Source organism: Arachis ipaensis, chromosome B06 (assembly GCF_000816755.2).
Source record: "Arachis ipaensis cultivar K30076 chromosome B06, Araip1.1, whole genome shotgun sequence".
Lineage (NCBI taxonomy): Eukaryota > Viridiplantae > Streptophyta > Magnoliopsida > Fabales > Fabaceae > Arachis > Arachis ipaensis.
Window position 1 is genome coordinate 122,789,639 of NC_029790.2, and position 21,062 is coordinate 122,810,700.

At 35.1% G+C, this 21,062-nt stretch overlaps 2 protein-coding genes and 1 long non-coding RNA gene across 3 annotated transcripts; all 3 read right to left on the reverse strand.

The window, feature by feature from the left end:
• LOC110263540 lies at window positions 1,432–2,113 on the reverse strand. The gene is made up of 2 exons (XR_002349347.1): window positions 2,030–2,113; window positions 1,432–1,825 (listed from the first exon to the last, which is right to left on the reverse strand). It is a non-coding gene; the product is annotated as an uncharacterized LOC110263540 (long non-coding RNA).
• LOC110263539 lies at window positions 6,112–6,649 on the reverse strand. The gene has a single exon (XM_021104937.1). The coding sequence runs from the start codon at window positions 6,516–6,518 to the stop codon at window positions 6,123–6,125; it is 396 nt and encodes a 131-aa protein (XP_020960596.1). The 5' UTR covers window positions 6,519–6,649; the 3' UTR covers window positions 6,112–6,122.
• Window positions 17,988–20,560, reverse strand: LOC107648433 (cytochrome P450 82A4-like). Its single transcript, XM_016352300.2, has 2 exons — window positions 19,445–20,560; window positions 17,988–18,761 (listed from the first exon to the last, which is right to left on the reverse strand). Exons 1-2 carry the CDS (start codon window positions 20,408–20,410, stop codon window positions 18,129–18,131), a joined length of 1,599 nt encoding a protein of 532 aa, XP_016207786.1. The 5' UTR covers window positions 20,411–20,560; the 3' UTR covers window positions 17,988–18,128.

Here is a 21,062-nt window from a genome sequence, read left to right on the forward strand (position 1 = left end):
TAACTATATATATTATATAAATCAACAATATTTTTAACTTGATATGTCAACAAAGGCACATTTGCGCTTAGCGTAAAGACAATATTTTCTTCATCGCCTTTAACGAAGAAGACTCTTATTGGTTAAACGTCTTCATTCAGAAAGACAGAGAACGTAAAAGCATTTCTCCAACGGGCGCATCCCGCTTTAGCGAGTGTGACATGGCAAAACGGTGATACTTAAATAAATAGTTTGAAAAATAATGACATTTTGCTTTGGTAACAAATTCTAGTTGGTACACTGGTAAAAAAAATGATATACTAAAACTAATATTAATGCAACGTAACACACAGACAATCAAAGAATCATATCGTCATTTTTTAAATACACTAAAACTCAAATCCTTCAATATCTTCATTTTTTATGTCATCAACATCTTGAAGTGTCCAATTTTTCAATTTAACTCATTCGTCATGTTAAGACTATATTAACCCTTGAAAATACATCATTGAAATGAACTATTTGTGCAACCATCCTATCCTAGATTACAAAAAGGATTCTAAAGAAAAATATGTACATATCTTTTCCAACGATGGAATTACAAATCCAAGTGTCTATTTGGTCAAAGGTTGGTAAGATCATAATCATAATTGGACAAAGGAATGCAACAAAACCAGTTTAGATTTTGTGATCCTTAGGCAGCGCCCTCATTTCGAGCTCATCAAACACGAGCTTCATCAACATGCAAAAGCAAAACCCAGAAAGAAAAATCCCAAGAAGATGATACCAATGCTCATCATTATTCCCTAAAAACACAATTCGGCTTCACTATTGATGATCTTAGAGAGAACATAACTCTTCCATCCAGCATCAGTTACTCCAATCTTAAACCAATGATTGAAAAGAATATTTTACCACTTTAACCAATCATGTATCGGCATATCATATGGTATGTGGGATTTCCAGCCAGGGCCATTTGGTAAAAATTTCCCATCCATAATCATGTCAGTCACTCTGTGGACCCTGATTGCCGGGACTAAGCCAGGAATCAAGCTAAGACGACAAATGCTAAGTCGCTAACCATCATATTGTGGTAGGAAATAACCACCGATATAACATATTAAAATCTTTAATTAGACACCAAAAAAATATTAAAATCTTTAATCAGAGAATAATAAGGATAGAGAGTAAGGGCAATGTTTGGTTTATTCTTTGGATTGTATGAATAGAGCACTGAAAGAGAAAGGTGGGGGCTTGGAAGCACTCAGCTTAGCTATATCTTCTAGCTGTCTTTGTTTAAGAAAATGCTTCCCATAACTTCTACAGCTTATATCTAAGCTGATGCTATATTTTTAATGCTAAGGGTATGTTCAGTTGAGGGTAAACATAAAATGAGGTAAAATTTCTACCTTGTTTTTTCTCCCCAATCAAGCATACAGTAAATGCAATAAATCACAGCAGAAAGAGCCCTCCCATTTACGTAATTACAATAACATTGAGTGATGCACCATTAAATTGATGGTTAGAAGCAATTGAAAAGAACAGGTGGCAGTGTTAACGTGGGTAATGCCTACCATCATGTCTAATCTTCCCTCTTTAAAAGAACAAAAAAAGATACATAAAAGGCAAAAGCAAAGATTCAATGCACTAACATAAGGGGAAAACATTTCAGCAGATGATACAAATTCCTGGACCAAAATATTCAAAATGGAGGTGCCCCCCCAATAATTCAGGGAAGCGGTAAGTAGCAAGGTGTTGATAAGCTCCAAACAAAATTTTATTTGAATTGGCCAATCAAAATGGGAGTTATAGAACTAGGGTGGCCCAGCTGCGAAAATGGTGTTACCTGCACATAATTCCACAATGAATAGGGTCAAATTAAGGTGAAGCATATGGACTACATCATATCTTCAACATAATCACATTCATGATAAGAAATCTTTCACATGTAGTAAGAATGATATATATTTTACACTATACAGGAAAAGACTAGCTCAACAAATTGGAACAATGAAACACTTAATATAGGACAAAAGAAAAAATGGCTGACCCATAAAATCAACGCTTGAAGCAATGCTCCTCATATAGATACGGCCAATGGCAGAGATGCCAGCATTATAGGGCCATGTTTATTCTGAATTTGAGGATCCGAAAATTTTATAAAATAAGTAATCATCCAACAATCTTCCCGTCGAATGGGAAAGAAACAGAAAAAACAGAAGCCCGTTTTTCAAATATTATGATATACAAGAGATACTTGAAAATGTGAGATAAATAAATAAATAAATAAAGCAAAGAGAAACTATTGATTAATTGGAATAGACTTGATTAATACCCAGTTAAATAAAAAGCATTAACCAATCTATTTTAAAGCAAGAGACTTGATTATACTAGTACTACTATTGAGGTTTGCTTCTGCAAGAATACCCAACAAGAATCAGCTTTTATAGCCGTTTTTCTTCACTTCACTTTAGTATTAAAATTATTCACCATAGCAGTTTATCAATGAAGACCCATTTTTCCACCTTCCTTTTTGTTTCTCCATCTTAATGTATATTTGGCCGCGAGTTGGCAGAGACACCAAAACAGATTATACCAACTTAAAACCAACAGAATTTATATATCTATTTCAAAGTTTCTTTAATTCATAAACATATGCAATTGCAACGCCCAAGGTTGTTGGTCTACTCTAGGGTATAAGACAACTGTAAATTTTGTAGGAGAGAAAGCAGAAAAATTATTGAGCTACAAAACAGCTTGAAATTTGTATCAGAAAAATAATTTCTAATTTTTTCTTGTATATATATGATATTTACCTCCCTCACTATTTAATTATAAGAAGAAAAGAAAAATCACAAATATCAACCTGTACTCTATACAACCATATCCTAGGAGGGAAAATAGCAATATTTTATTTTATTTTATTTTATTTTTGTGATTACAAAAATGAGAAACAATCATAAAACACCAATCTTTCCCAGCTAGATTATTTTAAAAAAAGGTAAAATATATTTTTTGTACCTAACGTGTGCAAGAAGTTTTAAAAATACCCTAACATTTAATTTTATATAAATTTTACACTTGACGCCTGATATACGTTTCAATTCTATTTCTATGTGTTAACGCTATCTATTAATCATAGTTCAATCAAGTTAATTTTGAAACATAAACCATACAATTATGGACAAAAATGATTATAAATTTTAAAATTGAGGTCAATTTTAAACCATATTAACAGACATAGTTAACACATACAAATATAATTAAACTTATTCCAAACATTGGGGTTGAAATTGGTAAAAATGTTAGGAGTAACTTTGAAACTTCTTGCAAATATTAGGGATAAAAACATACCTTAAAAAAATGAAAAAGAAACTGTATTAGTCATTTTCTGGAATTGAAAATAGTTAACCAAGATAGGTAAAGGGAAACAACATCTTTGAGAATACTGTATCTTCACCATCATAGGTTGGCAACAACTGAACCGCAGAGACAACCAGCATAAAGAAGCTGCTAGAGAGAATTTGAACACCCTCTGTAGGATACTACTCAAAACTCTTCAGGATTAGGATTTTTGGTATGGAAAGTCATGGGTTTTCCCTATGAACTTATGTACTCACTAAATTCAGAGTCTTTGGCTCGTATAAAGAAGCTAAGATACTGTGGTAGTCCATAGTATTTTTAGAACTTTAGTATATATGATTGGAAAGGAATTCTGGGGTTATAGTGATTTCTTTTCAACTAATGATTAATTGGTTAAATTTGGGATAAGATTGTCTATGTGATATTCAAAGGGACTGGTATTCTACGTTATAGGGTTTACCCATTTAGGAAACAGCCATTTCTTTTGTATCTATGCTATTTGAATGTGAGGATGTCTTTTCTATCAAAAAAAATAAATAAATAGAATAAAGAGATAAATAAAATCATCCACCAAGCATTAAAGCCAGATACTAATTGTTTACTTGAGCAATCATAACTAAATATCTGTCGCAGAAAAGGACAGTTAATGCACCAGAAAGCTTGTTATGATGAGGCAAAGAATCTGGTAAATGTAGAGTTTTCTTTCTACTTGTAAGAAAAACTAGGATCGAAAATCACAAAAACCTCCAAAAATTTGCTTCACTTTTTTCAAGCCTACAGCTGGTATGTGTGGGGGAGCCTTAGTGCAACACTGCAAGAGGAAGGTTAATATCATATACCTACCTGGTCATGATGCAAATCCTTAGAACAGTCTCTCTCCTAATGGGAAATTGGGTAGACTCCAACAAGTGAAACCATATGAAATAGGCTGCCATAGCTATGATATTTTATGCATCTATGCAACAACAATCTTTGCATTATGTGCTGGTCACAGGTTCAAATCCCATAAACAAATTCTATGCTGCCATGAGTAAGAGTGTGAGTATCTTCCCTCTCCAAACCCTACCAAGTGAGAGCTCTGTGCACTAGCATCCCTCTATTTATGCAGCATTGTTTGGTAAGCTGACACTGTTTTACTATTTATGTTGGCTTTTGTACCTTGTCAAATTAAATATAGTGAACATCCTTGCATATGCTGACAATTTTACTTAGCAACAGTCAGCAAACTTCAGCAACTAACCTCTTAGCTGCATCAGTGATCATGCTAGGAATCCACGTTACAAATGGTCAAAATATTAAAGAATTTCTTTTAAAGCATCTCTTGACTTCTGTCTATGTAATTGTATTCTAGGTGTTGCATGTTACGCAGAACCCTAGAGACAAAATTCCTAACCAGATTATCTACTTTTTCTCCTTCCAAAGATACTTATTTCATCTGTCTGCAAAATTCGTCAAACACAGATAGACGTATTTTAATTAAATAGTTAAACTAATAAGTATTGTCTGATTTTGAAATCCTATTTTATGCTTGAATTTGTTCAAAAGAAACCAACCTCATAAATTAGAGTTCACGATAATTGTTCAAGAGCAGTATTTAACATGCTTATTTGCTTTCTCTTGATTTCAAAGATACAGTTAAGTATTCCTAATCAAGATTGTCAATAGTATACACTTCATGAAGAAACAGAGCTGAGACTTCAATAAGAGTTTAAGCTAAATTTTTAGGTTGATATTATTAGCACATAGCATGTACTTAGCGGAGATAAGGAAAAGAAAACAAACAAAATTATTAAGCATAAAATTCCTAATATAAGGGAATAGTGCTAATTTGAAGAGTATAAAGCAACTGTTTACATATAACATAAAAGGCAGGATCATTGGATTTAGTTTGTTGCACTTAATTATTTTTCTTGTGTATCAACTTATTTGAAACAACTCATTACAAGGAAAAAGGAAAATAAAGGAGAGAGAATCATTGTTCATACATGATAACTTCCGGTAGGAAACACTTTCTGAACAGAACTAAAGAGTAAAACTTCACAAATCATGGAACAATATGCAATTAAAAGAACCTCGTACACTTTCCTAGACTACCATCCTATGAACCAAATCTTTTATCCTCTTTAAAGAGCTTCGTTCAAGTGTGGTAACAACCGAGTATGATCAATGCCACGTGCAAAAGCTGGCCAGCATTACTAGGTAAAAGAATCACCATCATAGAGTACTATTTTCCACTTATTAATAATACAAGTTTCTCAAATGCAAGTCAAAAAGTGAAGAACAGATATCTGAGACCTCACATGAAGAAATTGACAGATACTTGTTGGTTCTCATAATGTGTTTGCCTTTATAATTCGATGTTGAAACTCCATGTGTAATAATACATCACACAAATAAATTTTTGCGCACACACCCCTGTCCTCTTACCTTATCCAATGCAACAATAAAAATAATAATTACCCTATATCCCATTCCCTATGAGGGTTTGCTAGATCAAAGAGTGACATTACATCCTATCATAAACTATGTCTAAATTCCAGGGCAAATTGCTAAACATTTCTTTCAACTTTGAACATACTTTATTCCCCAACAACCAGGTTAGAAAGGAAGCGACTCGTCTCAAAAACTATGAAACAAAAATCAAACTTAACGAAAAACATTGTGAGTTGTGACAGATTTCTAACAAGCGGAAAAACGATTCATCAAGTTCAAATATTCAATGCATTTTCTAATCTCATTACCAAAATTAATAAAATAAAATAAAATCAAACTCACCTCCCCTAAGTCTGTCTCCTCATCCGTTTCCTGAGCTTCTTGTACTTGTGCTTGTTCATCTTCCGCTTCCTCTTCTTCTTCACACTATCGGCCCACAGCTTGCCTGAATCGTCGTCACCACCGCCACCATGCGAATCCGCAGGCGAGGGAGGCCCAATTGAGGGAATGGGATTTAAGAAAAAACCAAACGGGAAGCTAGGGAAAATCACGGGGGAACAAGAAGCGGCAAAGTACTCCGTTTCTGGAATCGGATGAATTGGTGGGAAAGGGAGTTGAATAGAAGGGGTTTGCGGTTCTGAGGGTTTCAGTGGCGGAACTTGCGAAACGCGTTGGAGGGAAGTGGCGAGGAATCTCGTGTTGGCTACTGATCTTGTGAGAATCTTTTGAAGCCCCGAAGCCATTGAAGGAATCGCGAAGAAGAAGAAGAAGAAGAAGAATAGTTTCTTCGCTATTCCAGTGTTGATTGCGGCGTAATGTGTGAACCGTTGTTTTGTTTTGGAACTACTGGAGTATTTTCATTTTTAACACTGCCAATGCAATATTTTACTGGGTAATGTTAAGGAGACAAAAAAAAAAAGGTAAGAATTTACCTTATTTAGTATTTATTAATTGTCGCAACAATTAATAAATACTACATAAGGCAAATTATAGCTGTTTTTGACTGATTTTCTTTGGTTACCAAATATTTTTGTATTTTATTTTGGTTGCCTACGCTAATGGTAGTCCGTGGATTACTGCCTAACAGCCTAAGGGTTTGTCAATAAAGTGTTTACAGTTCAATTCTATCGGTTTTGTATATAATTTTTTGAGTAAAAGACAAATAGGTCCTTGACCTTTTTTTTACGAATATTTTAGTTCTCAAGAATTGAAAAATACATTCATGTCCTTGACCCTTCAAAAATGCAGACAAATTCATCCTTCTGTTGAATTCACTCCGTTAAATCCAACACAAAATTCTGATGTGGCAAACGTGAAGCTGACCTGGCTGTTACGGGATGACACGTGGCTTTCAACTTTTGAAAATAGGACAAATTAGTCCCCACGCACTAAAACGACACCATTTCACCACTTTTCCCAATCTTTTAAATTGTTGAGCCCTAATCCTTCGACTCCATAGAAACGGTGAAGTGGGTGTAGTGGATGAAGAAGAAAGAGAAGACTTTGTTTTACCCAAGTAGCTTCTTCTTGCTTATGAGTTCTTGCTCCCCCAATCTTGGCATAGCTAGCTTCTTCTTGCTCACCCTCCTCGTCTTCCTCTCCTGCTTCTTCTACCTCGATTACAGAGGCTTACGTTCTTGGAAAACTACGCTGCTTCTTCTTCTTCTTCCGCTGCTCTTCCACTGGTTCAGTTTCTCTCTAAAAAGGGCTATCAATGCAATGTTTATGATGGTAACTAGATTTGGGATGAATCCTACCCTTTCTACCACTCTGCCAATTGCTCCTTTCTTGATCAAGGTTTTCGATGCTTTGAGAATGGAAGACCTGATTCCGAAAGGCGAAATTTTGTTGATAAAAAGTATACATCATGGAGGACTAGCTAATGTAAAATTTTCACGCAAGAAGAGTTGTTTTTGTTTCTCATCCAATTTGGGTTTTTTCTTTACATTGCAGGTTCTGTTTGTGTGCTTTTTTTTAACCGCAGCTGGTTTTGCTTCTATGGCTATAATCGGATACCTCATGTTCGGTCCAAACGTTCAATCACAAGTAACATTGAACCTGCCAATAGACAAATTAAGCTCAAGAGTAGCAATATACACAACATTGGTCAATCCAATATCGAAGTATGCTTTGATGACAACACCTATCACCAATGCTTTGAAAAATTTGCTTCCAAGAAAGTACAAGAATAGATTCACCAAAATTTTGGTCAGCACTATAATGGTAATCAGCACTGTCATTATTGCATTGACTGTGCTTTTATTTGGGGAACTAATGTCTCTGGTTGGAGCATTTCTAAGTGTCACAGCTTCTATTCTTCTTCCATGCTCATGCTACTTGAAGATTTCAGGAAAATACAGGATTTTGGGGTGTGAAACAATAGCCATAGTGGCTATAATTGTAGCAGCTGTGGTAATTGGAATAGCTGGAACATATACCACACTTATGGATATTGTGCACCATTTTAATATCTACTCTTTGAACTTGATACAAATTCAAAGAAGCCATGCCATTTTTTTTTACTTTCTTGAATCATTCTTCTACAATACAAATTCCCTCCCTCTTATATTAGGATATCCAACACTAACCTATAGACAAAATAAAAATAAACATTAATGACGTGTTTCTTGACACGGATTCAACTTCAATTATAGATAGAAATTATTTCATGCTTATGAAACACAAAAGTTTATTACCTGCCAGGTCTAAGCAATGCAGAATCAAGAATCTCAGGTCTGTTGGTGGCAGCAATTATAATAACACCAGTGTTTCTGGTGAATCCATCCATTTCTATGAGAAATTGATTCAGTGTTTGCTCTCTTTCATCATTCCCTCCACCAATGCCAGTACCTCTCTGCCTCCCTACAGTATCTAACTCATCAATGAACATCAAACACGGCAAATTCGCTTTTGCCTTGTTGAACAAGTCCCTCACCCTTGAAGCACCTACACCAACAAACATCTCAATGGACTCTGAACCTGATAGAGAAAAGAATGGAACACCAGCACTTGGGTGAGACGCCATCTTTGCCATCCTTTCCGTTAGGATGCGAGCTCGAGCCGAACTGATCTCCACTTCTTCTCCAGCTTGATGATACTCCTTCAGATGCCATGGAAGGAAGAATTTCCTTTCTTCCTCCACTCCCCACAACAACACCCACTTCGCCGTTTCTGTGCAGACGAGGGATTAGGGCAGAACAATTTGAAAGATTGGGGGAGGTAACAAAACGGCGTCATTTTACTCTCCGGGGACTTATATGTCCTGTTTCGAAAAGCCCCTTGCCACGTGGGCTCCGTAACGGCCAGGTCAGACTTTTCCGTCCAGCCCAAACGCCTGAATTTAACGGAAGGGTTAAAATGTCCACGTTTTTCGGGGGTAAGCGACTTGAATGTATTTTTTCTTCCTTGAGGACGAAAATGTCCGCGAAAAAAAAGGTCAGGGACCTATTTGTCTTTTACTCTAATTTTTTTTATAGAAATGTGTAATCGATAGGTTGGATTACTTTGCAAAAAAAAAAAAATTTAACATCAAATTAGAGAATATGTTTTGTTTGTTGTAAAATTTTTTAAATTTTATAAAGAGGAGTGCTACGGGCCAGCAACTTTTGTGATTTATAGCCATCAAATAGTCATCAATGATAATTTTAATGGTGTGAGATTTCATCCAATGGCTCACTTTTTTTTGTTGGTTACATACTGGCCAAAATTTGAAAAAGTTGCTGGCCCCTAGACTTTTCCTTTTATAAATAGAGTTAATAGTCAAAACCGTTCTTGAAAGAAATTTCGATCTCCATTTTCGTCTCTGAAAGATAAAATTAATCAAATTTGTCCCCGAAAGATAACCAACCTAGTCACGTTAGTCCTTCCGTCATCTCTTGCGATGTGGTGGCTAACGCTCGCTGACATGCCTGTTAACTGCCAGCGTGGCACTCTCTTAGTGTACTCTCTTGTTGCAGATAAGTTTATTAGATCAATTCAAATAAGTCCCTAAGTTCATGAACCCTAATCTCAAATCCAAATGAACCGAACCTCACCTCCATAGCAGATTCCATGTTCCAGGTTGTCCCTGCTGCCGCTCGCGTCACTACCTACGCCCTTCAATACCGCCATCGTCTACGCATCGACGCCGTTTGTATCGTAGTCCAAAGTAGAACAAAATCTATCATCAACACCGCTACTTGTTTTTCCATGTATTAGAATTCAGAGGACAGAAAAGCTGTAAGGAAAATGGGCATGAAAAGAAGGAAGAAAATTGAAATTTCCTGGAGGAGTGACATCTCTTTCTCAGGTAGCATTCTTGATTCTTTGTGTTGAACTTAACCCTCTTAGGAAAAGGATGAATCAATTCACAAAGTCAAAATCTTTGAGAAGTCCAACAAGCCATAAGGTGGAAACTGATGAGGCCAGATCAAATGAGACTGCAAACATTACAAGGAACAAGACATAAGAAATCGTTGTTAAGTGATTTATCTAACACATGGAAACAGTGCGTTCAATTGGGTATATACCTTCCACTCCATTGATAATAGAAAGAAGAGCAGTGCAAGTGCAATCGGCTCGGAATCCCATGAGTTTGACAAAGATTGCTCCATGGTAGCACATGTGGTAGTTTCCAGCAATTTAGATTTTGAACAAGAAAGACAAATATTTGATAACTCTATGGTGACAGAATTTGTTTTGTATGATTTTACACACTCAAAACCAAGTGTTTCACGTGAAACAAAGTCTTTCTGTGAGCAAGATATTTCTGAGAGGCAAAAAGCTTCCAAGGAAGAGACTTTGAGGCTGGATGAATAGACTTTGAGGCTGGATGAAGAGAATTTTACAAGTAAAAACAAATGTCAATACAAGCCTCTATCAACTGGTGTCAAATTGGATTACTCAGATTCTTGTCATTCATTGTCCACTAGATCATATTCAAACATTGAAAGTGTTGCTGTTGTTTTAGAAATTCCATTTTCTAGGAGAGAAAGCTTGAAGTACAGAAGAGGAGATAGAATAAGTGCTAAAGAGTAGTCTAGCATTAGGGATCAGAGAAGAAATAGTCTTCATGAAAGCAAATTCCAGGAACAGTTGAAGGTGGTGATACCAACCGGCAATCATGGTTTACCAGACACCGAAAGTCAAGGTCCGTCGTCATTACTTGATCGATTGAGACATGGTGGAGGTTGTGACTGTGGTGGCTGGGACATGGCCTATCCCCTTGTTCTTTAGGCAATCCTAGTATTCAATTTTTCGAAGACTTCCCTCTTATGGAGGAATATCTAGCACTAGCACTGTTCATTCAGGTACATCTTGGCGGCATTGAAGGCGTAGGTAGTGACCCGGGCGACAGCAGGGACAACCTGGGAACATGGAATCTGCTATGGAGGTAAGGTTTGATTGCTTTGGATTTGGGATTAGGGTTCATGGACTTAGGGACTGATTTAAATTGATATAGTAAACTTATCTCATCAGCAACAGGAGAGTACATTAAGCGAGTGCCACGCTGGCAGTTAACAGGCCATGTCAGCGAGCGTTAGCCACCTCAGTGCAGGAGATGACGGAAAGACTAACGCGACCAGATTGGTTATCTTTCGGAGACAAATTTGATTAATTTTATCTTTCGAGGATGAAAATGAAGATCGAGGTATCTTTTAGGGACGATTTTGACTATTAACTCTTTATAAATAAGAGGGTTTGATTTTGCTCCTAAAAATCGGAGAACTTTATTTCAACATTTTAAATCAAATAGTACCATATTTAAGAGGGTTCTTTTATAGTGGCCAAGAAATTAAGATGGCTAAAATGACCATGTGATGTGTACTGTATTTCTTGGTGACACGTGTAGTGGAAGTGATTGACTGTACTATGAAAAAACAAAGTGAATTTATTAATTACAGTAAAAATAATAATAATTGGTAACATTAATGAAGGGAAAAATCATAAAATTAAAATTTATTTTTGGAAAAAATTTTATTAGAAAAAAATAAAAGAAATTTGAAAGCTACAGTTAGGATTCCAACTTCAAACAAGGGACTTAGTCAATGGATAGTCTAGTGAGTCAGATAGTGTGATTATTGTTGAAGGTTGTTAACCTCCCTTTGTGGTCGGTGGTGGGCTACGGAGGTGAAATTCGTTGTAGGTCGTTGTCGCAGTACCTGTTAGGCATTGATCGGAGAAGGTGATTTGCGTGGATTATTCTATCAAAGTGTCGGAAGTAGGGCGGCGTTGAATGGCGCTAGTTGGAGAGCTTGTGTGCGTGGAATTGAACATCAAGGTGTCAGAAGCGGCTTGGTGCAACAGGTATATTGTCGATGGCATTGGTAGTCGCTACATTCAGGTATGTTATCATCCTTTTTTCCATTTTTTTATGCCGTCGTTGTTGGGTTCTCAGTTTATGTTGTTAGTATCTTAAATGAGTATGGATCTTGGAAGAATATTAAATGGTCATCTTTGGATTATTATTGAAACTTTAATGAAAGTGCCTTACTTCTGTTGGTTTTCAACATGAATAAATTCAATAAAGTACCAAAACATGGCATGTGATTGTACAAGAAGTTTAACAATAATGTGTGTATATATTTTAGCATTCATGAATCAATTTTCTTCCTCACTTTCTTCCTATCTTTAGAAAGTATTATTGGTTTAGTTGGTTAGCTTCTTGTTGCTGAGAGATGTATTTATCACACCATCTATGTATATATGGCTTATTCGTTTACATTGGTTGTTTAGAGAGAGTCATTAGCCATAAAGAGTGTTTGTGTTAGAAACTTTTGTTGGAATGTTCAAAGGAGATTTGAGTACTTCTCCACAAATATCACTACAAGTTATGATCTTACTTATCTATTTGAGTTTTCTTTATTTTATTTTATTTTGATTTTCAATTGTTTTCGCGCAAAATAAACTTTTTACTTTCGAGTTATGCTTTAGTTCGTATTTATTCTTCTCCAATGTTCTGGATTCAAATAAACTCTCCTATTTATCTTCTTTCTCTCCTTCTTTCATTGAAAGGGTTGAAGGAGATTTGAGTACTTCTCCATAAATGCCACTGCAAATTTGTTTGTTCTTTTAATAAATTTGCCCCCATGCACTCCAAAGACACACTTCTCTGGGCTTAGCTTCATGTTATATAGTCGGAATTGTTGAAAATTTTCTTTTAGGTTGTTGGTATGATTGATGCTAGACTTGGTCTTTGCTACCATATTGTCTACATATACCTCTATATTTCGTCCGATTTGGTTGGCAAATATTTTATCCATTAGCTTTTGATACGTAGCACCCGCATTTTTAAACCCAAAGGGCATAACCTTGTAATAGAAATTGCCATAGTCGATAATAAAAGCAGTCTTATTCTGGTCTGGTGAATACATAAGTATTTAGCTATAGCCAGAATAAGTATCCATAAAACTTAAACTTTGAAAACCAGATGAGCTGTCAACTAATTTATCAATACAGGATAAGAATACGCGTCATTTGGACAGGTATTGTTGAGGTCAGTGAAGTCCACACACATCCTCCACTTGCCATTGTGTTTTTTAACCATGACTACATTTGCTAACTAGCTTGTGAATCTGATTTCTTTTATAAATCCAATGTCCAATGGTTTTTGGGTTTCCTCTAAGGATGCCTTCTTTTTGTCTATGCCGTGGTGTTGTTTCTTCTGAGATATAGGTCGACTTGAGGGATTAAGTGCTAGCTTGTGACAAATGACGTTCGGATCAATCTCCGGCATGTCTGCTTGGGTCCAGGTAAATTGGCCAACATTTTGCTAAAGCAATGTGATGAGTTATTCTTTTTTCGGTCCTTGTAATGTGTCTCCTGTGTAGGTATGTTAGTTCTCATCTTCTATCAGCGTCACCTTGGTCAAGTTGTCTGTTGGTATATGTCGGTCTTGTATGTCTGTCCTCGGATCAAGATCCACTAAGGGAGGTAAACTCTCCGAGTTATAAACGGCATGAACGTGTTGTTGCTCAGATTGCCTTGGAGGATTGTTTTGAGACTTGCATTATAGCATTGTCTAGCTTCTTTCTGGTCAGCGTTGACCCTGAGAAAGTTGTTATCCTGTATACAAAACTTAACACATAGGTGTACTATAGAAACAACAGCACCAAATGTATTTAAAGAAGGTCTCCCTAAAATGATGTTGTATGGGCTTTAACAGTCTAGAACTAAGTATTGGATATCTAGGATTTTATAATCAGGGTATTGACCTAGGTTATTTGTAACTATATATAACCTCGCATTGGAATGTGCTCACCTGAGAAACCTACCAATTCTCCTAGGCTGCGTTTGTTTCTGAGAACAGGACAAGACAAGACACTGATAACAAGACATAAAGGACAGAGACACATAATTTAGTGTTCTTGTATTCTGTTTGGTGATAAAATAGAACAAATTATAGAAATCTAATCTATTCTCATTTTTTTCATTCAAAAAATTTGAGAAAAAAATATAATAATAAAAAATATAATTATAAAAAATCAACAAAAATAATGAAAGAAAAATGAAAAATAAGTTGTATCCTTTGTTAGTGTCTCTGTATCCTTCCTGTCAGGATGGATACAAAATCTACTAATTCAATGTCTCTGGACACAATGTCTCTGTCCATGTCTCATCTGTCAAACACGATTTTGTGTCTTAGTGTCATTGTATTAATGTCCTATCCCTGTAAACAAACACAGCCCTATTGATGGTGGTAGGTTTTTGTCACTTAGCTTTGTTTTTTTATATGTAGAATAGAACAACATGTCTGTACTACTGTCCGGGTCTAAAATGACTTTTTTCATCAATAGCTCACCAACCTGAAGTGATATGACTACAGGATTGTCCAAATTTTTATCCATCGCTTTGAAGACGTCTGAAGATTTGAATGCGATCTCTAGGATATTTGTGTTAGTGGTTAAAGTCGATTCGGACTCAATCACTGACATCATTGCCCTGTACGGCCTCTTTTGGGCAGAATTGCAACATCTTTCACTTGTGAAATCACCAGAAATACAATTAATAATGCAACGAGGTTGATTAAGGTTTTCGTTTACCTTTTTCCTTTGTCTCTATAATTGTCATTCGCCTTTGAATGTTGGCAAAAGTTCGTTGTGTTTCGTCTCTATCCTTAACTATCTATGTATTTGTCTAACAGGCTCTGGTGAGCTAGTTTTTCAAGGAGGTCTTTTGCTATAACACAATCAGCTATGGTATGGCCATACTTCTGGTAAAAAGTACAGTACTTATATTTGTTCACATATCATTGGTCTTGATAAGTTATGGCTTTGTTTGGTGGTTTGATCAATTTAGAGTGTAAGATATCTTTAATGATGTCTTCCCTTTTAGTGTTGAATGGAGTATATGTGTCAAATTTCGATGTTAGTTTGAACAGCTTTTGGTCCACCTTATAGCTAGAGTTAGGTTTTTCTGCTCTCCGAATTTGTCGAAGTTCTTCTATTTCAATTTGGTTTGTTGTCCTTTTCTTGAACTCGGCTAGCCTCTTTGGCTTCATCACTGCTATAGTCTCCTGAAATTTTTTAGGTCGGAGCCCACTCTTTATTGCATGCAAGTGGACTTCTAGATTCAGGTTAGGTATTTCCATGGTTGCTTTAGCAAACCTCATCATGTAGTCCTCAAAGCTTTCATGTTGTCCTTGTTTTATGGTGCTAAGATAGTCCAAGTCAAGCACATGGATTTTTGAAGCTCCGAAATTGTTGACGAAGAGGTCGGCCAGCTCATCGAAACTTGATATAGAACCTGCAACTAAACTAGAAAACTAGATCAAGGCAGCAGTACCATGCATCTAAGAAAGTCATAAATGTACTACAAATAAAGTATCGAGTCAGATGCACCGTTCATGAACATCATTGAGTAGATTTTAGTGACGTGAATGTTGGGATCACCGATTTCCTCATAGGATTTCAGTGTCATTGGCATAGTGAAGTTCTTTGGCATTTGGAAGCTCGTAACTTCCTTTGAGAAGGGATTGGTTCTCTTTATCGATGGCTTTGGGGTGACTATCTTCGCGGCTTTGGTTTCCGCAGTATGGTCGTCATCATCATCGTTGTTGGTAGGGTTTTTATGTTTTCCTCCTCGTCACGTCGGCTGTTTTGTTTATGGTTCATTAGCTTGGTCACGGGTTGGACTTCTGCCCACAAAGACTCATTGATAGCCAGAAACTCAACTTGAGTGGGACGAGGAGGAGGGATTGCTTTGCTCTTCTGCCCTAGGTCGTGATCTACAATGCAAAAAAGAGATGAAAATATGACAAAAAAGACAATGGTGTGGTTAATTTAAAATTTTGGCCCCATGGTGGGCACCAAATATTCCTGTGTGATAAGTCTTGGGAAAAGTATAGCTCGTCCTATTCAGGGCTGAACTCACCTTTGCCTAAGGTGGATGAGGTATACATCGGCTTTCGAAAAATGGTGGCAATGGACACCTGCAAAGGTACTCCAATGCTTAAGTAAGAAAGACAATGAGATGAGTGTAATGTAATTTAGAGTGAATAGCATACCTTCTTGTGTAGTTAGGATTTAGTATTTATAAAGTTATTCCCTTATAGAATGGTTATTCGTGATCCTGATTTTTAGTTAATTAGTCAATATTAAAATCAGTTATCAAAATCAGTCATCGGTATATTTGTATATAAATACATATGTAGTTTAACTCAACTTTAATATATATTTTGTATTTCAACCATGTTAGATGTACACAAAAATTAACTACTATGTAAAATAGATATTGAAATATATTCGTTATAAATATAAGTATTATTTAACTTATTTTTACTGTGTATTTTGTATTCTAATATATATTTTAATATTTTATGCTAGTGACTAAATTTAATATACACTTAGCATGCTTGGAATACAAAATATATATTAAAAGAGCAATGCTAGGGAACTAAAAGGGTATTAGCCAAAAATCAGCCAAATACTTTTGGGTGAATCCAAAATCTCTACGAGTTAATATACATGGATGTTTCTTCTGCTAAGTATCAGAATGTTTCTTTTTCATACTAAATGGATGTTCTTTTATATATTTTTCAAATTTTTTTGTATTACAAATGTGAATGTCTCTATTTCTTTAAGAATTTCATAATTTTTTTAAATTTTATAGATATTTAATTATTTTTGCTAAAATATAACTGAATATTTCTTTTGTTAATTATTAGGATATTTTTTTTATATTAAATGAATATTTTTTTATATTTCTGTAATTGAGATGAAAATTAATATAAATTAATATGATTTTGTTTAGTTTTTGGCTGGTAACCTCTTGGTTCCATATACTTTTTCATATTAAAATTGAATTAAATAATATGTATATTCATATATAAATATATAATAACTGATTTTAGTAGCTGATTTTAGTATGTAAATAGTATTTTTGTTTGATATATATTTTACGCAAGTAGTTAATTTTAATATATATCTAATATCATTGGCTAAAAAATAAATGCTTAATTGTTGTCGTGTTACTTAGGAGATGGGATTATATTAGGTAATCAATGACTTTTTTGAACATAAACAACGAATTTTTAAATTGGCCTAATTCAAGTAAAACACACTAAATCTCCAAATTACTCACCTAAATTTTAATATTAAAATAACCATATGCACACTTAATAAATTGAACATCCGATATATCAATTATTTATATTGTTTAATATTTTCATTCTCTACTTATACTTTTTTTTTTTTTAAATTCTACTATGCTCTTTATCCTTAGTTTGTGGGTAATACCCTAAACTATTACTCCTTTTAATTTCACACTTATTGGAGTAGAGAGATATTTATGACTTATAATATATCGAAAAGAGAAAGTATAGGGAGCCAATGACCTAAACGTACAATGTGTACAATGAAGGTTTAGAAAGTATTAGAGATATTATTATTAGTGTTACATTGTCCTGTCAAGTTACGTTTTTGGGATGAGTGGTTTCAGGACATGGTATAAGAATTCTAGATCCGGAAGGTCAAGGGTTCAAACCTTGGTGAATCCAAAATTAGCTTTTTATAACATGAGATGTTTATTATCCCTGGTATCTGGATGGTTATCCCTGGTATTCGGATGGTTATTCTGTATAGTATAGGTGATGTTCATTTGATTCATAAACCAAAGATTTAGCCCATTGTACACTTAGACCATTGGCTCCCTAGCACTACTTGGTAATTTTGCATGGCATCCTATGATTTATATAAAACAACATAAAATAAAAATGAACATTATTACCTATATATTGTTTTTGAAATATGCTCGTTTTTATTCAAACATGACAAAATAAGTAAAATGACGAAGGCCCTAAAGATTATTCATTATTATCACAATACAAGATTATTCAAGGATCTTTTGCATTATTTAACTAATTAAGATATCATACATCACATGGCTTTATAATAAAGATTGGGAGGTAAACGCGGTTTGATAAGAACCTTCAATGGAGTAACTTTGATGTTGGTTATCTCAACCACTGAAGTCATATCAACAGGCTCATTGGATAATTTTGAGATTTCAAAAGAGTGAAGAAAGCTTGCTAGAGTCAAATGTGCACTTCGCAGGCCAAATGATATTCCAGGACATATCCTTCTACCACTCCCAAAAGGTATATACTCAAAATGGTTCCCTTTTGCATCAACATCCTTATGAGTAGTGAGGAACCTCTCTGGCTTGAACTCCAATGGATCTTCCCAAATGCTTGGGTCTACTTGGATCTTCCAAATATTTGTTAGTAGTCGAGTTCCCTTCCTCACATGGTAGCCACCAAGGGTGCAATCTTCTCTAAATTCGCGGATTCCTGAGAGAGGAGAAGGTGGATACAACCTTAGTGTCTCCTTAACCACAGCTTGAAGGTACACCAACTTGTTTATGTCTGACTCGTTTATGCACCTTTCTTTTCCAACATGAATGTCCATTTCTTCTCTTAGTTTTTCCAAGGTACGAGGATTGTTCAGTAACAAACATATTGCCCATATATTAGTAACACTGCTAGTGTCGGTTGCTCCCAAAATTAATGCCTACAAGTTCATTGAGCGTACATTATATAAGAAGTAATGCTATTTATTTTAGTCGTGAGTGTGGTAAAATGTATATTATTAGGTGCAAGTTAAAAAAAAGTAATATAATAGGTTGATCAAATTTCGCACAATGTGACAAAATGAAATAGGATTTTATTTAAATTTTAACTTATGTTCTATTTCATAACGATGAAAAGTGATAAATCTTATACAAGTATACAAAATATAAGTATAAAAATATTTATTTGTGTATAATAAAGTGTAGAAAAAATATATTGTTTTACATGCATAGCACATTGACAATGACTACTCTCATAATATTCATATAATATTCATATCATATTGGTATTTTAGCAATTTTTAATCATATAATATTCATATCATATTGGTGTTTTAGTAACGATTAAAAATTACTAAATACTAATATACTTAAAAAATTTTCTTTTTTTTTTTATTTATTCCAACCTATTGCTAGCATATTGACTATTGTCCCTCTCATAACTCCCAAATTAGTTTATTACAATTTTGTCCCTTCCTCAATTTTTATTCCTTCTATTACCAACTTGGGTCTCTAACATTGTAACCCTATATTGATTAGTTTCTTAAGTCTCAGATAAAGCATCGGTTAGAAAATTACATAAAAGTCATCAACACTTATTGTTTTTTTGTAAGGAAGCACATACCATTGTTGTTGCTTTAATGATGGTATCACAATCAAACCCTTGAATTGTTGTTCCATCAATCAAAGAAAGCATGACATCTATGAAATCCTTATCACCTTCATTATTTGTTTTACCTGTAACCCTATTCTGCCGATGCTCTTGTATCCACCCACTCACCACACCATCCAATTGCTTCACATTCTCTTTCATGGCTGTCTCAACGCCTCCAAAATCAAACCACCTCAAAAAAGGAACAGCATCTCCAACAGTGAACGTTCCAATCAGCCTCATGAATTCCCTTAACGCTTTCAAACATCTCTGTGCTTCTTCCTCATTAACCACAGCAGTTTCCCCAAAATACCGATTCCCAGCTACGATTCTGAGAGCCGTATTGAAAGCTAACTCATGGAACCATTGCTTCAATTCCACTTGTGAAAAGTCAGAACTGTCCTTCTTCCGCGTCCAAACATTGAAGAGCTCTTTAATCGATGTCTGGACTTCAGAGACGCGGACATGACTGAGAAGGTCAATTTGGTAATTTGAAAGGAACCCTAGAGTGACGATTTTCCGAATCTCGCGCCAATAGGGACCGTAAGGTGCGAACCCAAACATGGCGTGGTTGTATGTCATGGTTTCAACGGCAACGAGATTGGGACGATATGACACGGCCAAATCGTTTGTGGTGAAACACTCTTTTGCGGTTTCTGAGTTGTTGATGACTAGTACTCGGGGGTGACCGATTTTGATGGTGAAAAGGGGTCCGTACTTGTCAGCGATGGAACCGAAGAGATGGTGAGTTGCTTTGGAACCGCTCAGTAATGGGAGGTGACCGAGTAAAGGCCATGCACCGTCAACCATAGGGGGTTCTCTTCTTCTCGTTTGAGAAGCTTTGGAGCGATGAAAAAAGAAGAAGCAGCAAAGCGTGGTGATGATCACACAAAAGAGTCCAATTGCAACTACGGTTTGGGAATTTTGAGTCAAATCCATTTGTTGTCTTATGGTATTGCAGTTGTTCTCACGATCTTGGGGGAGAGATGTTTTTAGTTTACGAGCATATTACTCAATGTATAATTGTATATATCTCTCTTTTAGATGGTTTTAAGTCTTTAGCTAGCCTTTGTTTTCAGGTGTAGGGATTGGGAGAGTGACTCAGTCGTATTATGTTTGTTGGTAGAGAGACTGGTATTAAATTTTTTATTTCTGTTCCAAAATTTTAGTATTTTAGTTTTTTTTTTAAATGTTCTTACATAGGGGACTAAAATTTTTAGAGATGAAGACTAAAACTTTAATAACATTTTATATCTAAAATACCTTCATTTTAATTAATTAATTCTAATTTTACCATATGTATAAATTAAATTAGAATTTCATTCTTATTTCAATTTCTGTCTCCTACTTTGCATCAAACAGAATACTGAGATTTATTTCAATCTCTATTTCTTAGTCTTTATCTCTCAGTCTCAGTCCTTCCGTTTCTGTCTCTCCACCAAACACTACCTAAGGATGTCATCAAATTATTAGGACTATGCTACGTATACACTAAATTAACCAAAAAAATCAATCATCAGAATAAAATACATATTAAAATATATATATTAAAAATGAATTAAATTATATATATTTATATACAAATATACTG

Coding starts and splice junctions, on each gene's coding strand:
- LOC110263539 (XM_021104937.1), bottom strand. CDS start 6,518: ATGGCTTCGGGGCTTCAAAAGATTCTCACAAGATCAGTAGCCAACACG.
- LOC107648433 (XM_016352300.2), bottom strand. CDS start 20,410: ATGGATTTGACTCAAAATTCCCAAACCGTAGTTGCAATTGGACTCTTT. Junction 18,762..19,444: donor TCATTAAAGCAACAACAATG/GTATGTGCTTCC, acceptor ATGAACTTGTAG/GCATTAATTTTGGGAGCAAC.